The 16,849-nt window shown below is 41.5% G+C and overlaps 1 protein-coding gene across 5 annotated transcripts in view; it reads right to left on the bottom strand.

Annotated features, from left to right (window-relative positions):
* LOC104530441 (zinc finger protein Helios) overlaps positions 1-16,849 on the bottom strand; it is a 109,446-nt gene that overhangs the window by 20,571 nt on the left and 72,026 nt on the right. The window contains exons 6-7 of one of the 5 annotated variants that reach the window (XM_029086745.1): positions 11,108-11,184; positions 4,999-5,010 (exon numbers count right to left, since the gene is read on the bottom strand). The exons of the other annotated variants lie outside the window; for them this stretch is intronic. Of the exons in view, the coding sequence (XP_028942578.1) occupies positions 4,999-5,010; positions 11,108-11,184 (89 nt within the window). The remainder of the gene's footprint in view (positions 1-4,998; positions 5,011-11,107; positions 11,185-16,849) is intronic. 5 annotated transcript variants of the gene reach the window in all.

Here is a 16,849-nt window from a genome sequence, read left to right as displayed (position 1 = left end):
CCTTGAACGGAGACTAAGATCAGTTTTAACACAGAGGTAGGAAATACGATTAAGGTGTTGGGTTGGGACTAGGGAGCGTAGGGCTCAACTCTTAGTTACGCTACAAATCTTGTGACTGCAGGCAAGTTATTCTGATTTCCTGTGCTTCAATTATTCATACATATGATTAAGGTATTAATTCACTTCTTCACAGCATGTAAATGAATTCATGCACTTTGCGAGATGCACAGAGGCTAATTTGGTGAAGCTCACACAAGTAGGGCGACAGAAAAATACAGCCCATATCTCTACTGAGAAATTAAGAACTTAATAATACGCTGTGATTTTATTAGATATGGGAGTGAACATTAAAGAATGGGAGGAGATATTTAGGATGGTGCAGAGTAGCAGATCAAGCAGGAATAGGAAAATCAAATTAGAAAAAAAATAGGTGGTATATGAAGCAATTTTCAAGCATGGTGTCCTTTCAGGTCGTGAAACGGTCAGCCCAGGGAAATGTAAAATGCCCCTAAGCTTGGTGACATTTAACACCACACAGGACAAAAAAAAGACAGTGTGCAACAGTTACAAAAAGGTGGATATAACAGCTGCTGTGGCCCTTCCCACCTCCAGCTTCCCCGAGCCGAGGAAGCAATTGTCAGAGCCAGGGAGGGCCGAGGTAGCGCAGAGGTTTCGGCAGGAGGGCTGAGGTTGCAGAGAGGTGACACACGGTCCCTCCGGTTCGCTACTGTAATTAAACAGCACACTTTGGCTTTTCCAGAGCTACCTACCTCAGGGCTTCACACACAAAAATATTTACATGAATAATAGACCCCTGAACGAATTAATCACAAAAAAAAAAAGAAAATCAAAGTGAGACCTAAGCCCATGCTGGCTCTGAGCAGCACGTAGCTTTGCAAAGGAAACTGCCTCCCACTCTGATGCCGTATCGCTCTGCTGTGCTTAATGACTGTAAATGTGTTCATTGAAATTCATGGGGGCTCTTTGATTTGTAGCTTTTTTTTTTTTTTTTTTTTTTTGCCTGGGAGATGACATACACACACACTAGTCAGTATATACCAGAGTTCAGAAATAACAGCAAGTCCCACAGTTAACCCAAGATTGTCCAAGACAACCTGCATGCAGAAGTCACAACATGTAAACATCTAAAATAAGGCTCGGGGCTGCTAGAGCACACACACACACGCGCACACACACACAGACTTGCGACACGCAGTGTCAAGTACCTCCACTTCTGAGCGCCCAACCTGTGACATCTTAAAGCATTCTCATTTTCAGAAAGAATCAAGTCTCTAATCACATTCTGAAAACTTTGTCTTAATCTTCTAATGCTTGGCAGTCCAAGGGGAGGCAGCACTACCTGGGGTATGTTTCACGGGATGCAGATACATTTCTGGACCTCAAGGAGCTCTGATGTCTCCATTCTACAAGCACTTTTTAGATGATCATATTTTGAGCCCAGTATTAGGGTTCATTAAGTCATATGGTAAAGGACAGGTTTGCTAGATCACGTGGTAGATGAGACCATACAGCTAGACCTGTGCTTAAAAAGGTTTCTGGACATCTCAAAAGGTTAAAAAAATAAAATATGCAGCATTACAACAGGAGCATACTACATACATGCCTTTAAGCAACTGGTATTTTCTTGACTTGGAGCTTGAAATAGAGCACTCGACTCACTTCATGACCTCACGGCTCAATGCCTCTTAGTAAAGATTATTATCAATTGCCTATTGATATATATGTGGCTGTTCAACATTTTGTGAGCCTCCCAGCAAATGAGAAACAGTCTGTCTTGACTTTTTGCACAGCAGCAGTCAACGATAAGTTATTTCTGTTGACAACGACCATGTACTATCACAATAGTCCTATGCAACTAGCATTGAAACAGCACCAGGTACTTGTAGTACATCAGCGTGCAGTAAAACAATGGCAAAACATTGCACCTATAGACTCTTTGTTTTCTAGACATGCCTGCCTTTCCTCTAAATATCTCCAGGGCACAAAGCAGCGGTTTGACACCTGCATCTACCTGCCAGTTGTTTACAGTAACGTAAAATAAGCGGCTAGCCGTGAAATACTGTACTAGCGTTCAGTCCTCCCTTGATCTTCTGCTGCAAGCAGCATTAATCATCAGATTATATATAAACTCTAAAGTCTGAACAAGTAAATACACTAGTCAGAAGAAACTTTCAAGCATCTATACCTTCTCTAGGTATAAAGCACACAGCCAGATCATGTATGACAGCTAAGGGGTTGGGGTCCTTATTTGTACCATCAGGATGTTTCTGCCTGCAGCCTTTTATTATCACAGTAGTTTATTATGATTTATCTTGCAGCTACTGGTGGCTCCGTTATTTAATCTGATTCATCAGATTGTGTTTATTTATTAACTGATCTGCAGGATTTTACAAATAAAACAATGTTCCAATCTGCCACAAGGGTTATAAATAAGTAGGTGGCATTTTTGTGCCAGAAGTTTAACAAACAAACTCCTGTTTCATTGGCACAGTCACAGAATGACTGAAATCTCCCTTATCATCCAGATACTCGCAGGGCTGCTGCCACAGTCTCACAGCACCCATTAAATAATTAAAACCAGAAAAGCAGCACAGAAGATGAACAGCTCACTTTGTGGGTTTGTATGTTGTATCTACCTATGTGTGAAAAACTAAGGAAAATATATCTGCCTATGTGAAACCGTGCAAATAAATTACATAGTAAATCAAGGAAAACACAGATAAGGACACTATTGTTGCATTTAGTTCTGAAAAAGATAAAATTCATGCTCCAACTCTGTGTCCCAAGAAACATACACTGCATCACACAGAAGCTCTCCTCATATATTTCTCTTGGCTTACCTTTATTTCCTTCAATATAAAAGCTTCAAAGCTAGCAAAAGGCACTTGACACTCATTTTTTAGTTTATATTAATGGCAATGAATGTTTCAAATTCTCCCCTATATATATTTGAAAATCCCAAGTGCAAATGTTCTGCACTTGCGCTGTGAGACCACTGACCTGGGCCCACCATCCTTGTCCCATACCAACGAGTCCCAGTCCTCCAGGCACCCCTGACACTGGTGGGGTTCCCCAGGATTTTACGCCAACTCTGAAATGGTTAAATACTATTAAAAAGGGACTCTGTTTGAATAGCACTCTGGTGGTGAGATAAACTAACAAAAACCAGGAAGTCCACAAAATAACTGGGCATTTTATCACCTAGCTAGCTTCAAAATCACTTAAAGGCAGCCAAGTTTATGGCAACTTACTTTTAAAGGGGGAGAGGCCCTGCAATGAATGAGAGATGACTTCAGAAAGGATCCTCCTCCCTGCAATGCCTCTGCACTAGCTGGATGTGGGTGGGATCCGGCTTAAGACAGCAGTTGAACCTTAACTGTATGTACCAGCTCTGTACTTTCCACTCCACTTCAGACCTTCAACATTAAAGTCGACTTGATAAGTGGGGCATTAACTGGTTCACACGATAAACCTTCCAAAATATGGCTCGTTGGCTTCTCTTCATTTTAACCCTGCTCCTGGGACACAGTGAATAGGAAAAACAAAAACAACATTAGGTCGGTCTGTTGTTCTTGTCTGCTTGCTCCTGTCCGCTCCCTGTTAGTGCCACAGCTCAGTAGGAATTTAAAGAGGTGACTGGAGATGCACACGTCATCGCCAGCTGAGCTGGGACTGCAGGCAGAGAGGAACAGCTCACACATGCAGCACAGGGTGTGGGTACCTCGGTGCAGATCAGGAATGCTGCTGGACAAACACTCCCTTGAGAAGTTCTTTTGTTTGTTTTGGGTTTCTTTTCCCCCCTTTGAGTAAAACCAGCGTAGACGTTGGGCCAGATTCATAGGTAGTATCAATGGAAGGAATACCTTGAAGTCAATTTATATCAGCTGCTTTCAGTTTGTATTTATTCCAAGTGCAGCCTTCCTGCATATCTCAAAGAACCCTTTAGCATTATAAAGCCAACAGAATCTGAGTTGATTGAAGCAAGCAGAGCCAAACATAGTGTTACCAGTTATTTTATACTATATAAGCAAAGGGAGACAGAGAGAATACATGACATTTAACTTTCACTATAGCGCTAGATAGTTTCCTTCTGCATAAAAACAGTGAACAAGCCCTTAACTCTAGCTCATTTCTTCTCATCCCATGGCAATGAGTTCCACTGTTCCACCTACATGCTCCTGCACAAGAGAAAGTATTCAATTTTAGCACCTGGCATCTTTCAATTCTATGTCACATATTAGGAGATAGGAAGAACACACTCCAGTTTCCCTTTACCTAAGTTTTCCCTTTTCTTGTCACTGTCAGAAACAAAGTTTTGGAAACAGACTGTTACAGCAAGCTGTCGTGAAGATTAGAGCTACACAAGAGGAATAATATTGACAGCTCCTCTTCACTTCCTAATCACTGAAGTTGGGACTTTTCACTTGTTTTGATCAAGGCCAGAAGTGAAGGGAACCTTGCTTCCAAAACCAGGTCAGGCTGTGAAACTAATGGGCTCCTTGGGGACAGGAAAATTTTTATTCATACTTTCCTTACTGTCCAAGAACCAGGGTGGCCTGTGCCTTTGTGTTACCCTCGTAAAGATCTGCTGTTCAAGCATGTGGTTTTGTCATCTCTTGCACAGATGTCAAATGAGGTCAAACAGAAAAAGAGCTGACTGACTCCTTTTACCTATGCAGTTTTCCTATCTGCTCCTCTTATGCCAACATATATATTTACCACCAATGTTACAGAGGAGCTCAAAATAAGGGTGGGATTTTTCTCAAGCAGACAGTGCTAAGCCGTGCCATGCTGCATACTTTGGAAAACCTCATGCTAAAGGCTCCTCCAGGAAGACTCTTTTTGGGAAAACTCACTGCTCCTAAAAGCTCAACCCAGCTCCCACTGCATTTACTCAGGCTTCATTAAGGCAAATGAATCTGCTGCCACCAGGGCTGGACAGACATCTCCTTTCCTCACCACTCTTGTCACCAGCACTTGTGGTGTTCACTGATCCGCGTTCAAAGTTAGCAGAGTACTTGGCACAGGGAAGCCAGGATGGGTTTTTTTTAAGAAAACAATTCTTAGCACAGAAAAAATTAACAGTAAAGATATCTCTTAAAGAATGATGGGATCCTTTAACTCTCCAAGAGATGAATCTGGGATACTGGACAGCTTCTGTTCTAGCACAAACCTCTACATCAAGTGTCTATGGTTGACACTGAAGTTACATTAATCTTTTCTGGGTAATAAAATTCAGCAGTTCCTGTTAGCCTCAATATCTTTCCTAGTTGTATTTTTTTTCCTAACACACACAAAAAAATAATGACAGTTCCAGAGCACTTCCTAAAACCTGGGATTTTTCAGGTTTGCTCCATGGAGAGAATGAGAAGGGAAGATGGGAGGAAAGATTCAGGGGTTTGGGGTGTTTCTTTTTTTAGTGCAATTAGTTTTGCACTACAGGTTCTGGACAGATTCAGAAACTGTTATCATGGCTGAAAGGAAGGCAGACAAAATAAAAGGAAATTAAATATGGGTGTGAAATTAAACCTAAAAGAAGAAAAAAAAAGAAAAGAAAGAAAAAGCAACTGCTTGGGCTGAAAGTAAAGACAGAAAAGCTGGAGAACACAAAACAGAGCTCTCTAAACACCCACAAGTACTTTTAAAAGGTTCCCTGTGAAAACAGAGAATTTAGGAAACTCCAAATATGCCTAACTGCATTCCTTGATGGAAAAAACCAACCAACCAACCAAAAATTCATACTGAAGGCCCCACAAGGCTATTGAAAAGAGGTGATTTCTCTGCAAAGTCTGAATCAAGAGTGAAAGGGTGTAAAACTTCTCATTTCTCAATACCTGGGAGAAGAAAAATCTTTCATTTTCTTACTTTTTAACTATCCTAGTTTGTTTTTTTTTCTTGATATTAACTATCCTAAGTTTTTTTTCTTGATGTGTGGAAGGTCTTGTAAACTGATTCAGGGGACAGGGATTTAGGACCTCTGGGTTCATTCCTGTCTGCAACACTGATGTCTTGAATGCCTTTGACAAGTCCCTTTTTGTCTGTATTCTAGGTTCATCCTCTGCAAAACGTGGCTGGGCAGTAAACCTTGCTGCCTTCTTGTCTCTGAGAAACTACTGTCTCTCACTATGAGTTATATATTACCTGACACAAAATGGCCCTTTCCCTTCTCTTCACCAATGGTGTGATCCTCTTCCAGGGACTGTACACCAGCTGGGTCAAATTCATCCCGGACTTCATGCTGATCAAGGCAGAAATCTCATGCATCTCAACCAAACCTGTACTTGCAGCCTCCTGAAGTTGGCTTATCATTAGCCTTTATGATAAACTCATTGCTTGCAGAAGACTAATGATATGAACATAATGGATACATTTTTCACAATATAGCTAATGTGGACATTTTACTGTGGCACATAACAAAGCACTTTTCCTGGTGGATGATCTATTCTTTGAAGCTGAGCAGCTTCATTCCAACAAAACATGCCAAAAGTCAACCCCTTCATGCTGCTTGATGGAAATGTAATTATGGCTATTGAGACACACTGAATCCTACAGCATTACCAATACCTGCACTTTCACCCTAAGTCAGATATAATACTATGCTTTTCTTCAGCTTCCAGCTCCTGGGGCCAGCTGACCAAAGAGAATAGTTAGCTTGCACATTTTCTCACTCCCTTCCCACTCATGAAATAGGTAGTGTAAGGTAAATAGAAGTCAATTTATCACCTTGATCTGGGGGATCCAGATTCATGATTTTTTATTTCCTGCGGTTAGAAACACATCAATAGTGTAAGTGTTGAAGAACTGTGCCAATATCAATGGAGTTTCTTCAGATTAGTGCAACTACAATTGATACCAAAAGTTCAGTCATTTTGTTCAAAAACACTTTTGTGAACCACCTATTTTCCTACTGGAAATTTTCCACTCTCCTGCTGTTTTAAAATCCAGTGGAGTTAAGACAGCTTTTCTCCCTAAATATGCTCTTACTTATGCCTTCAATCTTTTCCCTGTTCCATCCTGGTGCTTTATAGGAAGAAAACTAATATTATATATGAACCACAGAATAAAGTGTCTCCTACAAAAGACATCATTCTATTAGGAACACATTCTAAGTGGCACATTCACTGTGCATTTAATTATCATTTACAGTATGCACTCTATACCCAGTACGTTGCTTGTATGAGTTTTTGTTTTCATAACCTATTCCTGACACCTAACAAGAACTGGGAGTGCTGTTCCAGGATTTGGCAAGAAGGAACAGGTTGTGGATGAGCAGGTTTCTCTGACTCACCTACACGGATCAACAAGGAAAAATAAAAGGGAGAGGGTGGAGGTTGCAAAGGGAAAAAAAAATATGAGAGAGAGAGAGAGAGAGAGAGGAGTGACGTGTTTTCCTTTGGATGCGGTGTGTAATACAGCTGGCAGACTGCCTGCTCACGGTGCCACAGAGTTCCAGACATGCCAGTCCAGCTGACTCAGCTCTTCAGCAGAAGGAAAAGGAAGGGAGAAATTTCACAACTGTTTCTGATATCTGAGGGATGGGGATTTCTAGGCTCACCTCAGGGATCTTCAAATCCATCTTTCACACTAGGGACTCGAGCGGTGTCCCCAGAGAGGTATTAGAGAAAGATGTACAGACTATAACCTTGTACAGAATTGCTTATGCTCGTATCAAATCATGCCTCCGTGGTTGTTGGAAAATTCAGCAGCACAGCTTCATCCCACAAACCAGAAATGTCAGGCCTTTCCTAGCCAAGGCTAGTTGCTCTCAGACAAGCCACAGTCTCCAAGGAGACAAGTAAAATGCATGCACACGAAGGGTATCCAAGTGAGAGAGACTCCACGGCCCATGTCGCTTTTCTATATAAAAATTTCACCGTCAGATTCTCAGCAGTGTATCCTTTGCATGTGATTTATTTTCTAGGAAGAGCCAGAAGCTCTTAAACAGTCTGGGCTCTGCCTACCTGTGAGAGCAGCTCTATCCCATGATACAGTGCCGTATGCAGCTCAGAACAGCCCCACTCCTGTTAGGCTGGGGGCAAACCCTGTGCTGTCCTAAACTTCTACTCCAAACTGAAAAGAGGCAGGAGGAAGAGAGTATGTATTTCCCAGCAAAAGGAACTGAAACATAGGCTAAGACCCAGGCTGACCCCTAATTCTTGCTGAAATCAAGCAGAACTCAGTGCTTTTGAAGATAAGAGCCATAGAGAGCTGGCCTCAGAATCAGCACTGGGATGAGCTTGTCTTTATTTGCTGGTCAGGACCCTTACCACAGGCCCTCGACCATCTCTGAGCACACGCGAGCATTCACATTTGTCTCCCTGGAAGTTGGGGAAAAGGACATGTGCTTGGGGATCACATTCCCCCATCCTTAACACAGACCAGGTAGGTGTCTGGGCAGGAGTCTCAGGGCAGCAGCAGCATCCTTGGGAACGCTGTTGCCTGACATTGAAAATCCTACTCAGTTACGCTGTCCCACCGATGACTTCCAGCGCGTCCCACAGAGGCAGAGTGACTTTTGCATATTTAATACAAAAAGCCCGAACAACCTTTAAGTAGAAGCTTATCCAAAAGCGAGTGCTTTGCAGGCTACAGATAACTGTGTGGTTGGGGAGTGTCCCAGCCAGGTGCTCGATGTCAAAGTTTCAATAGGTAGGGCCTCAACAGCATTTCTCCAGCTTCAGGAATGAAGATAGAGATCTTGTCTCTCTGTTGCAAGGCACGGAGGGAACTTGGGGCACCCTGTCTGAAATCAACACAGCACAGTTATGCAAAACATGTGTGCAACTGGCATCTCTTGTGTAATCCTGGCTGTAATCAACCTCTCTAACCACTCCAGAAAGGAAGGAGGGGCAGAGGGTGGAGAAAGTTCACACTTAGATCAAATAAAAAATGGGAAAATATCCAGAGAGCTTTAGTCAGGTAAAAACACAGTTCCCTCTCATGGGAAACCTCCAGGACAAGTTTCCTTGAACTTCAGGCAGGGTTATAAATAGGAGGAGAGTCACACAGAGTTCAGTACAGGTTCACTGTAAAAAAAAATCTAGACATTCTCATTTTCCTTCTTGAGTGATATCCATCAATATCTTAGCTGTAAGCCAATTCATAATTACAGGTTGCTGAGAGCTCAGGAGAATATATCAGTAGCAGCTTTCCAGAGTTCTGCTACAGCATGGTGTTAACTGGGGTATTTTTTTCCCCCTTTAGTTTCTCCTGGCTTCCTTTCCAGATGGCAAAAATACCTCTCTTACACCTCAAAGCACTCATATATTATAAAAAATGTCAGTGGTGGTTCTCCGTTTCGCACTGCCCCATAAAACAGCTCAGAGAGAACAATGAAAGATGGCTCAAACCACCGTTTGATTCTCAGCTCAAACTTTCTCGAGCTGAAAGGTTTCACAAACTCCTTCAAGAACTGACAAAGGCCAGCTCCAAAGGCTGGATTCCCTGTCCTCAGAGGCAATATGCAAAAGTTTTTTGCCCTTGAAAATAATTTTCACAGGGGGTAAAAAACAATACTTTTTTCCTCCTTAGACCTGCTGTGGTATTTTGCAGCTTAAACAGAGTACGTGCAAGAAGTGGTCTTGGTTTTGCCGAGATATGGCTTTGCCAAGTCAAAACCATGTTCTCACCTCAAGTGCAGGAGAAAGCTCTCAGCCACCTCTTGGATCTCTGTTCTGCACAAACCACTACAGCTACCTCTGAAGGCTATCTCTGGAGCAGGAGGAAACCTGACGCACTGCACCATGTCCCTCAAGCCTATTCAAATGCAATGAGACACCCAACTCTCAAAGATGGTCTGGAGCCTGGCTGTGCTTACAGCTGCACCCTACGTTCTGGTTTTGTACGTCCATATGACAATCCAAGCATAAAAATAATGGATTTGTGAGGCAATCCCTGGTAACGTGGAAAACAAGGCCAAAAGAGGCCTCTATAGCTTAACATAAAGTAGAAAAGACATTACACATCTTCAAAAATCTAAGCTACGAGACCCTCACCTGCCAGCCTGTCCACAGTAGTTCTGGTGCACAAAGACAAGTAATTCAAATTTGCCTGAATTTGCAAATTTGGTCTCCTAGAGGTTTTTTTTTTTTCCCTATTTCATTTTCCCATCGCTGAAAAACTGATAACAACAAGGCAACAACACATACCCACTTCACACAGGCTTTGGGCTGATGAAATAGATAGGGTTCATAAAAGAAACAAGACACACAAATTGCAGACTAAGAAGTCCTTTAGCATTATTAATAATCACCTTACTATTGTGCCTAAGATAATCACGCCGGTATCAGGGAATAATACCTCAGCGGTTACGGTAACAATACAAAGTTATTATTCCTTCCACTTTGTAATTATCTTATTTCACTATTGCACAAAAGCTAAGTAAAACTAAGGAGATAATATGCAATGCTATGCAGCAGGGGTGCCAGCAGCGCTGGAATGCTCTGCTACGTACTTACATGACCTCCATTGCAAGAATATGCGTGTGCCTTGCAATCATTTGTGCATCCTGCCCTCTCACCATCATGAAAGGCTGAGAAGTGCTCTTTATTTTGCTTTCACCGGCAGGCAACTGAGGCAGAGATGAGGTTAAGGGGTTTGCATCTGTACTGGCCCATGTTTCCAAAGCATAAAATGACTCCACAATTTAGATCCCTCATGAACAAGTGAATAAGAGTAGCAATAAATTCTAAATTAGTAAAAAAAAAAAAAAGAAAAAAAAAAAAAAAGAAAAGAGAGACGAGAGGATTGAAAGATAAAGACAGGCTAGAACAGAATCAACACCAGACATATGACAACGGCCTATCACAGCGTAAACTGAGTACAGGAATTATTCATAGTCACAGAAGATAGTGTTAGGAAGAGCAATAATCTGCAGCAAAAGAAGGGATAGTTTAGGTTAAATATCAGGATGAGAGTCACAGCTAAAAAAAGCAGATGGGAAGTGGAACTGTCTCCCTAGGGAGGTGATAGAAACAGTCTCTGGACATTTCAAAACAGGTTAGGCATGCTGTTTAGAAGGACTGTTGCTCTATATGCAGAAGTCTTATCACAGTCATCTGCTTTTTTGATGCCAGTGAAATCCCACATATAGCACTGTGGTAGAATAAAAGCTCAGAGGAAAAAGAAAGCCACTGCCTCATTTGTTCCTCTAAAGCAGGATGGCTGGCATAAGAACTGGCATCACCCAGCAGTGGAGAAGTGTCCATTTTCTCTCCAAAGAGCAGCCCAGGAGGGCAGGACCAGGTGCTTGATTCTGGTTGTACACATCCTGAGGCAACACAAAGAGGGACAGAATCTGGCTGATGATGCCAGGATGTGAATTTTTAACATGGAGAGGAGACAGAAAACACACAGAAAACTGGACATCAGCGTCCCATCCCAAATACACACTTCCATCTTGGCACGGGCATTCCATCAGGAAGAAAGGAAGTGGTCAAAATTGATGAGGGATGATCCCATGTGAATCTCAGACCATTATGATGCTGTCTAAACAAGGGCTTTGTTACCCTTATGTACTGTGGTGCTATCTGACCTTCAGGATGAGGTGATAGCAGGTTCAGGAGGTCTGAAGAAAGGAGCGAAGGACATCCCACTCCCTCCTTGTAAGCACCTTGTTGCACTGCAGAACTGAAATCTGCCCTGGGGAAACTTTCCCTCATGGTGAAGCTGCAGTGTTGGGGAATTAGTACTCTTCCCCATTTTGGGGTCCAGGATCTCCTGCCTTAACACAAAACTCTTCCTTGCCAAGGGTCCAGAGACTTAATCTGACACCAAACACACAATTCTGCCACCACGTCTCATTAAGGAGAGGAAACTTGGATGATCAGGGAAAGGAGGAGATGATGCAACCTCCCCCCAGACCTGCTCCCTTCCTTCTCTCTGCTGAAGAACAGAGGACTGGCTGGTAGACCTGCAGGTGGCAGAGACATAGCAAGGCCATGTTCCACCAAGAGATATAGCAGGAGGTACAAGACTTGTCTCACAGATACCACCATAAATCTTAGCACCTACTAATCTTGCTGTGAACTGATATTCAGAACGAGGATACCGCTGTAGTGCTCGTGTCTGTCATCACTGGCAGAGCGAGCCTTTCTCTATTTAGCCAATTTACAGGCAGCCCCCAAGCACTAAAGGAACAGGCCACCTCCTGCTTACACTGGGGCACCATGAGAAGCAGGGAGCTGTACAGCGTCTGTTCCCCTGTCATCTCAATCACACATCCTGGAGAGAGGGGGGAAAATGAGGAAAAAAAAAAAGGGAAAAAAGCTGATACTCAGTCCTGAGAGTGTTATTTATGAGGTTAGTCCACAGCACATCTACCTTTGCTCACCAGGACCACTTCTGTTTCTCTGTCTTGTCTGTCAAAAATAGACCTCCTGGGTTGAACAGTCAAAGACTGATCCACAACTACCCCAGGTAAGAGGGAATTTTATGGAATTTCAAGGCTTTTAGAAGTCCAACAAGCATGAAGTGAACCTTTCTTGCTTTGAGTGGAACCATATCTTTGCACAAGTTCCCCCTAAAAACAAAGTCCAAATAAACCATTTCTGGAAAGATCATGATCCTACAGCACTTTTAAACCAAAGCTGGTTTCTCAGAGATAATTATGCTCTCTGTAAAAGGCTTAGCATGACCAAGCTTGTATATTAAGGTAATTCTGAGCACATAAAAGATGATCTTTTCATATAGCTGATACTAATACATTATCACAGTAGTGCTCTGGAGGTGCAGAGGACCCCACCACTTCAAGGATCAGGTTCAGATGGGGATTTAGCGAAGCATGGGATACAAGTTACCTCTACAGAGGATTAAACATTAAATAAGGATGCCTAGGGGATGAAAGACATGGCATACCAAACTCCTACTCTTGTACACGTTTTGATCTTACCTTCCAAAAATGCACATGCAAACAATATGGAAAGCAGAATACCAGAGATTTTAGACACTCTACAACACAGACCAAAGGCCTCTAGGTACTGGAAGCATTAATGAGAAAGCAGAGCTGCTGCAGCATTGTGTACATGCTAATAACAGTTTGGAACCTGGAGTCCGATAAGAAAAACACAAAATTATTTTGTGATGAGGATAATTCCACTGAGTTTAACTGAAACAGCATAAGAAAATCTGAGAGGAAGAACAGCTCTGCCTGATTAAATAGAGCTCTAAGTATCAGATGAACAGAATAAATGCCCACTGGCACATCACAACTGAGGGAAGATGCTGCTTGCTAACCTATATGCAGAACTGGGATTTGTATGCAAAATAGCCCCTCACCTCTTCACATACTTGCTTCATTTTTCACAGATAGAATTCTACTTGTTCACATTTTAATTTTTTTTCCCCATTCACAATGCATTTGAGTCAGTCCAGCTCAGAGCGTAATGAGAATTTCAGGTCCCATGATTCTTCTAATTATGATGTTCCCATCCTCAAAAACACGGTTAGAGAGTAGATACTGGGTCTTTTGAGAGTGGAGATGTTAATAATGGTAAAAGTCTCTTCAAGATTAAAAAAGCAGTTTAAAACACTGACTCTTCATTATTCTTAATAACTATCCTTGCCACTGTTTCAGTAATTCTCACTGGCTTTTCACCAGCAGGACTTCATGCACAGCGTTGTGTTTTTCAGCACTGTGCTTGTTCATCCAATTTTTCAGCTGGACCAAGACACTCACAAGGTGGGATGACTCTCCCAAGCATGTATCGAGTCAGGCACATCATCAGAATTAGGAACCAGGTTCCTTCTGCTTCTGGCCACAGTTGCACACACAGACATCACTTGTCAGTTTTGCCAACAACAGCCATACAATTGCAGGTGTGTAGGACATCTTGAACGGCTCACTACTGCACAGGAGGAGCCAAGAAGAAAGTCTTTATGGAGAAGAGATGAGAAAGATAGATTTGAAAACCAAGAAACATAGAAAGAATTAATAAACCATCTTTCCACGAACGAGGCATTTACCTTTTTAATTATACATGCCTTTTATCTTGCGTACTGTACATAGTTTGCTAAGATTACGCTTTTGGGAGTTTTTGCCTAAGCCTTCCTTTTCAAAACAAATGCTTCAGTGCTTTTCTTTTGCAAATAAAATGATACCATTAGTTCAGTTCTGTTGAAGAGTTGGGCAGTAACAAACAATGTGCAGCAGCAATGCAGGAAGAAGAGAGGGAGGAAAAAGCAAATATTTGTTAAAAGCAGAAAAGGGGGAAAAAATATTTTCTAAACAGGCAAGAAGTAGCTCAGAAGCAAATTTTTAAATGTATTGTGAGGAAAAGCTTTTGTGACAGGAAAAAATAGTGATCTGACTACCCATTTTTCAGGAATAAATAAACAGTAAAACTGCTTTCATATATGAATAACACTTACATAAACCCACAGCAAGGGAACATGATTAAAAGTTGCCAAGATAAAGAGAAAAATAAGGAAATTCCAGAATTAAGGTTGCCTGAGAAGGCTTCATGTGGCTGGGTTGTGTGTATGCGTGACAAGGTGGTCTTTTAATTACCAAAATCACAAAATAATTTGCCCACAGGACCATCCTTGCAAAGGGTGTATGGATGGTTCTCAATCAAAACCTACCCTGTGTTTTGTTTTCCCCTTAGCAAGTGATCCTGTCCCTCATTTACAGCTTACTGTCCAAGCCCTGCTCTGAAAACTAATGCACTAGCATCTTCTGTGTGCTCTTCCAGATTGCTCATCACTGTAGCCTTGACTTTTTTTAAGAACTATGAAAGCATTTATGTTTACAAGAGCATTATGAGGGGAGAGCTGACTTGGCTCCATTTTAGACACAAGAGAAATTCATGTCAAAACATAGCTGCTAATTTTATGGGCCCATTTGAGGACGTCTGGCTTCTCAGGGTAAAACAGCATCAGGTTGTATGTCACATCTTTCAAAGTAGAGAGGTCAACATCTAGGTGCTTTAAGCATCAGATCGATGTGTCAAATCAACTGTCTTCCTTAAAACTTCTGTGTTTTGCTCATTAGCTGCCTACAGTAGAATTAGTCTCATCTGGTTTGTATCTGCCTTTGTCTTGTTGTGCAATTCTAGAGATGCTAGAGAAGACGAGCACATCTCGGGGTGAGACAGCAGGTACACTGTGACTGCCATCAGGAGACTGGCTTGGCCTGGATGTTTCCCTCTTTAAAACCAGCAAAAGCTAAGCAAGGGGAAGCCAGTCCCTGCTGGTTTGTTAAGTGCATCCTGCAGGAGGGGGCTACCAACTTTTGCCCCAGCCCTCCACAGCCTGTCTTTACGCTCACATCCTAGAAGCCCAGTTGGCCACCTCTCCTGTATTACCTGTCTTGTGGAACTATGGAGTTAATTCTGAAAACAACATCTGAAAGTCCTGTAAGTACCTTGAGGCTCATGCCCACTCTTAGTGTAATTCTGTGCATGAATCTCTCCCCAGGCGTTATGCTACTGATGTCCTGAAGGCATCATTATATTCCTGAAATCAAAGAAGCTGCATGTGGGAGGAAAATATAGACACAAAGTTCATCAGAACTCCATATGTCAGTAAAAGGTAAATAATCACAGGAGCAAATCACTGCTAGATAAGTCCTTAATTATTTAGAGTTAAACAGCAGCAGCATTACAGATGCAAAGTAATATTTTGTTCATCGCTCATCCTGGGAACACTTATACAGAAAAATATTATTCTGTACAAGAAAGGAAAGCAAGATGTGGATTGTGATGCTTAGAAACATTTTCAAATTAATAGGAAATAATTTTTAAAAGCATGAACAAAAAGATCTATCCAAAGCAAAAAAATAAAAGCTGTCACAAATTCTTTTTTTAAGTTAACAGTAGTTTCAGCTATTTCAAATATCTCCAGGATGCTTCTGCTAATTTCTGTTTGCCATTACATTTCCTTATTTTTCACCTTTCTTGTCCTACTGTATGAAAACCCTGCACTAAGCAAGGGAAAAACTGCCTAACTAGCAGTAGTGAGAGAGTGTAACTGACTAAGTGGTGACACAAAGAAAGTGCTTTTAAACTCACAGATAAAACTGGCTGGGAAGAAAAAAAAAAAGATATAAAAAAATTTCTTCAATTCCTTTCTTGCATATTCTGTCTTCCATAAAAAATAAGTAGTTTAAAAGTTTCTTGGGAAGGAAAAAAGAGTGGGTTTTTTTTGTTTTTTGTTTTTTATTAATAGCACCTCTCAAATAAGGAGGAAAAGGACATACAACATAAAAAAGGAAATTGGTCTTGCATTTATGAAATCATGTGCCATATTCTCAGCTGGTGCAAAATAGCAGTATTGTCCTTGCTTAGGGCTACAATTCCAATCTATATCAGCTGACAATCTGATCTAAAGAGCTTTCCTCTTATAAATATAAAAACATATTCAAACTCACCTCAATTTAGACATTAAGTGTACCAGATTGAAACTAGATTGAAGTCTCTTATTTCAAAATAGTTTTCAACCACTTGTTTCTCTATTTTATCTGATATTTTCTTTTATGGTCAGAAATAGCAGAAGAGGTAAACATGAAGTTTGCCAGATTTGCTATACCTTCAAGGTCTACTTACAAACTTTGATGTGTGCTTTATTAAAGCAGAGAGTGCTTGCACTGATATGAAACTGTTTAAAAGCTCTAGAGAACATCTATCCGTCTTCTCCATGAACCAAGTTCGCACATATATGCATAAACCAACCAAGCTTGCCTATATGACAGGGACAGAAAGACACCTTAACCTCCATGCTCACGTTCAGACTGGCATTTCAACTTCATGTAGATGGGTGCCAGGTTTTTGGGCAGTATCTCAGATTTTTAACTCTTCATCTGTGAGTGCTACTCTAAGAATTGTCTTGGAGA

Source organism: Antrostomus carolinensis, unplaced genomic scaffold (genome assembly GCF_000700745.2).
Source record: "Antrostomus carolinensis isolate BGI_N321 unplaced genomic scaffold, ASM70074v2 scaffold24929, whole genome shotgun sequence".
NCBI classification, from domain to species: domain Eukaryota; kingdom Metazoa; phylum Chordata; class Aves; order Caprimulgiformes; family Caprimulgidae; genus Antrostomus; species Antrostomus carolinensis.
The sequence above is the reverse complement of the archived record's forward strand: the minus strand, read 5'-3'. Positions and strand labels throughout refer to the sequence as shown.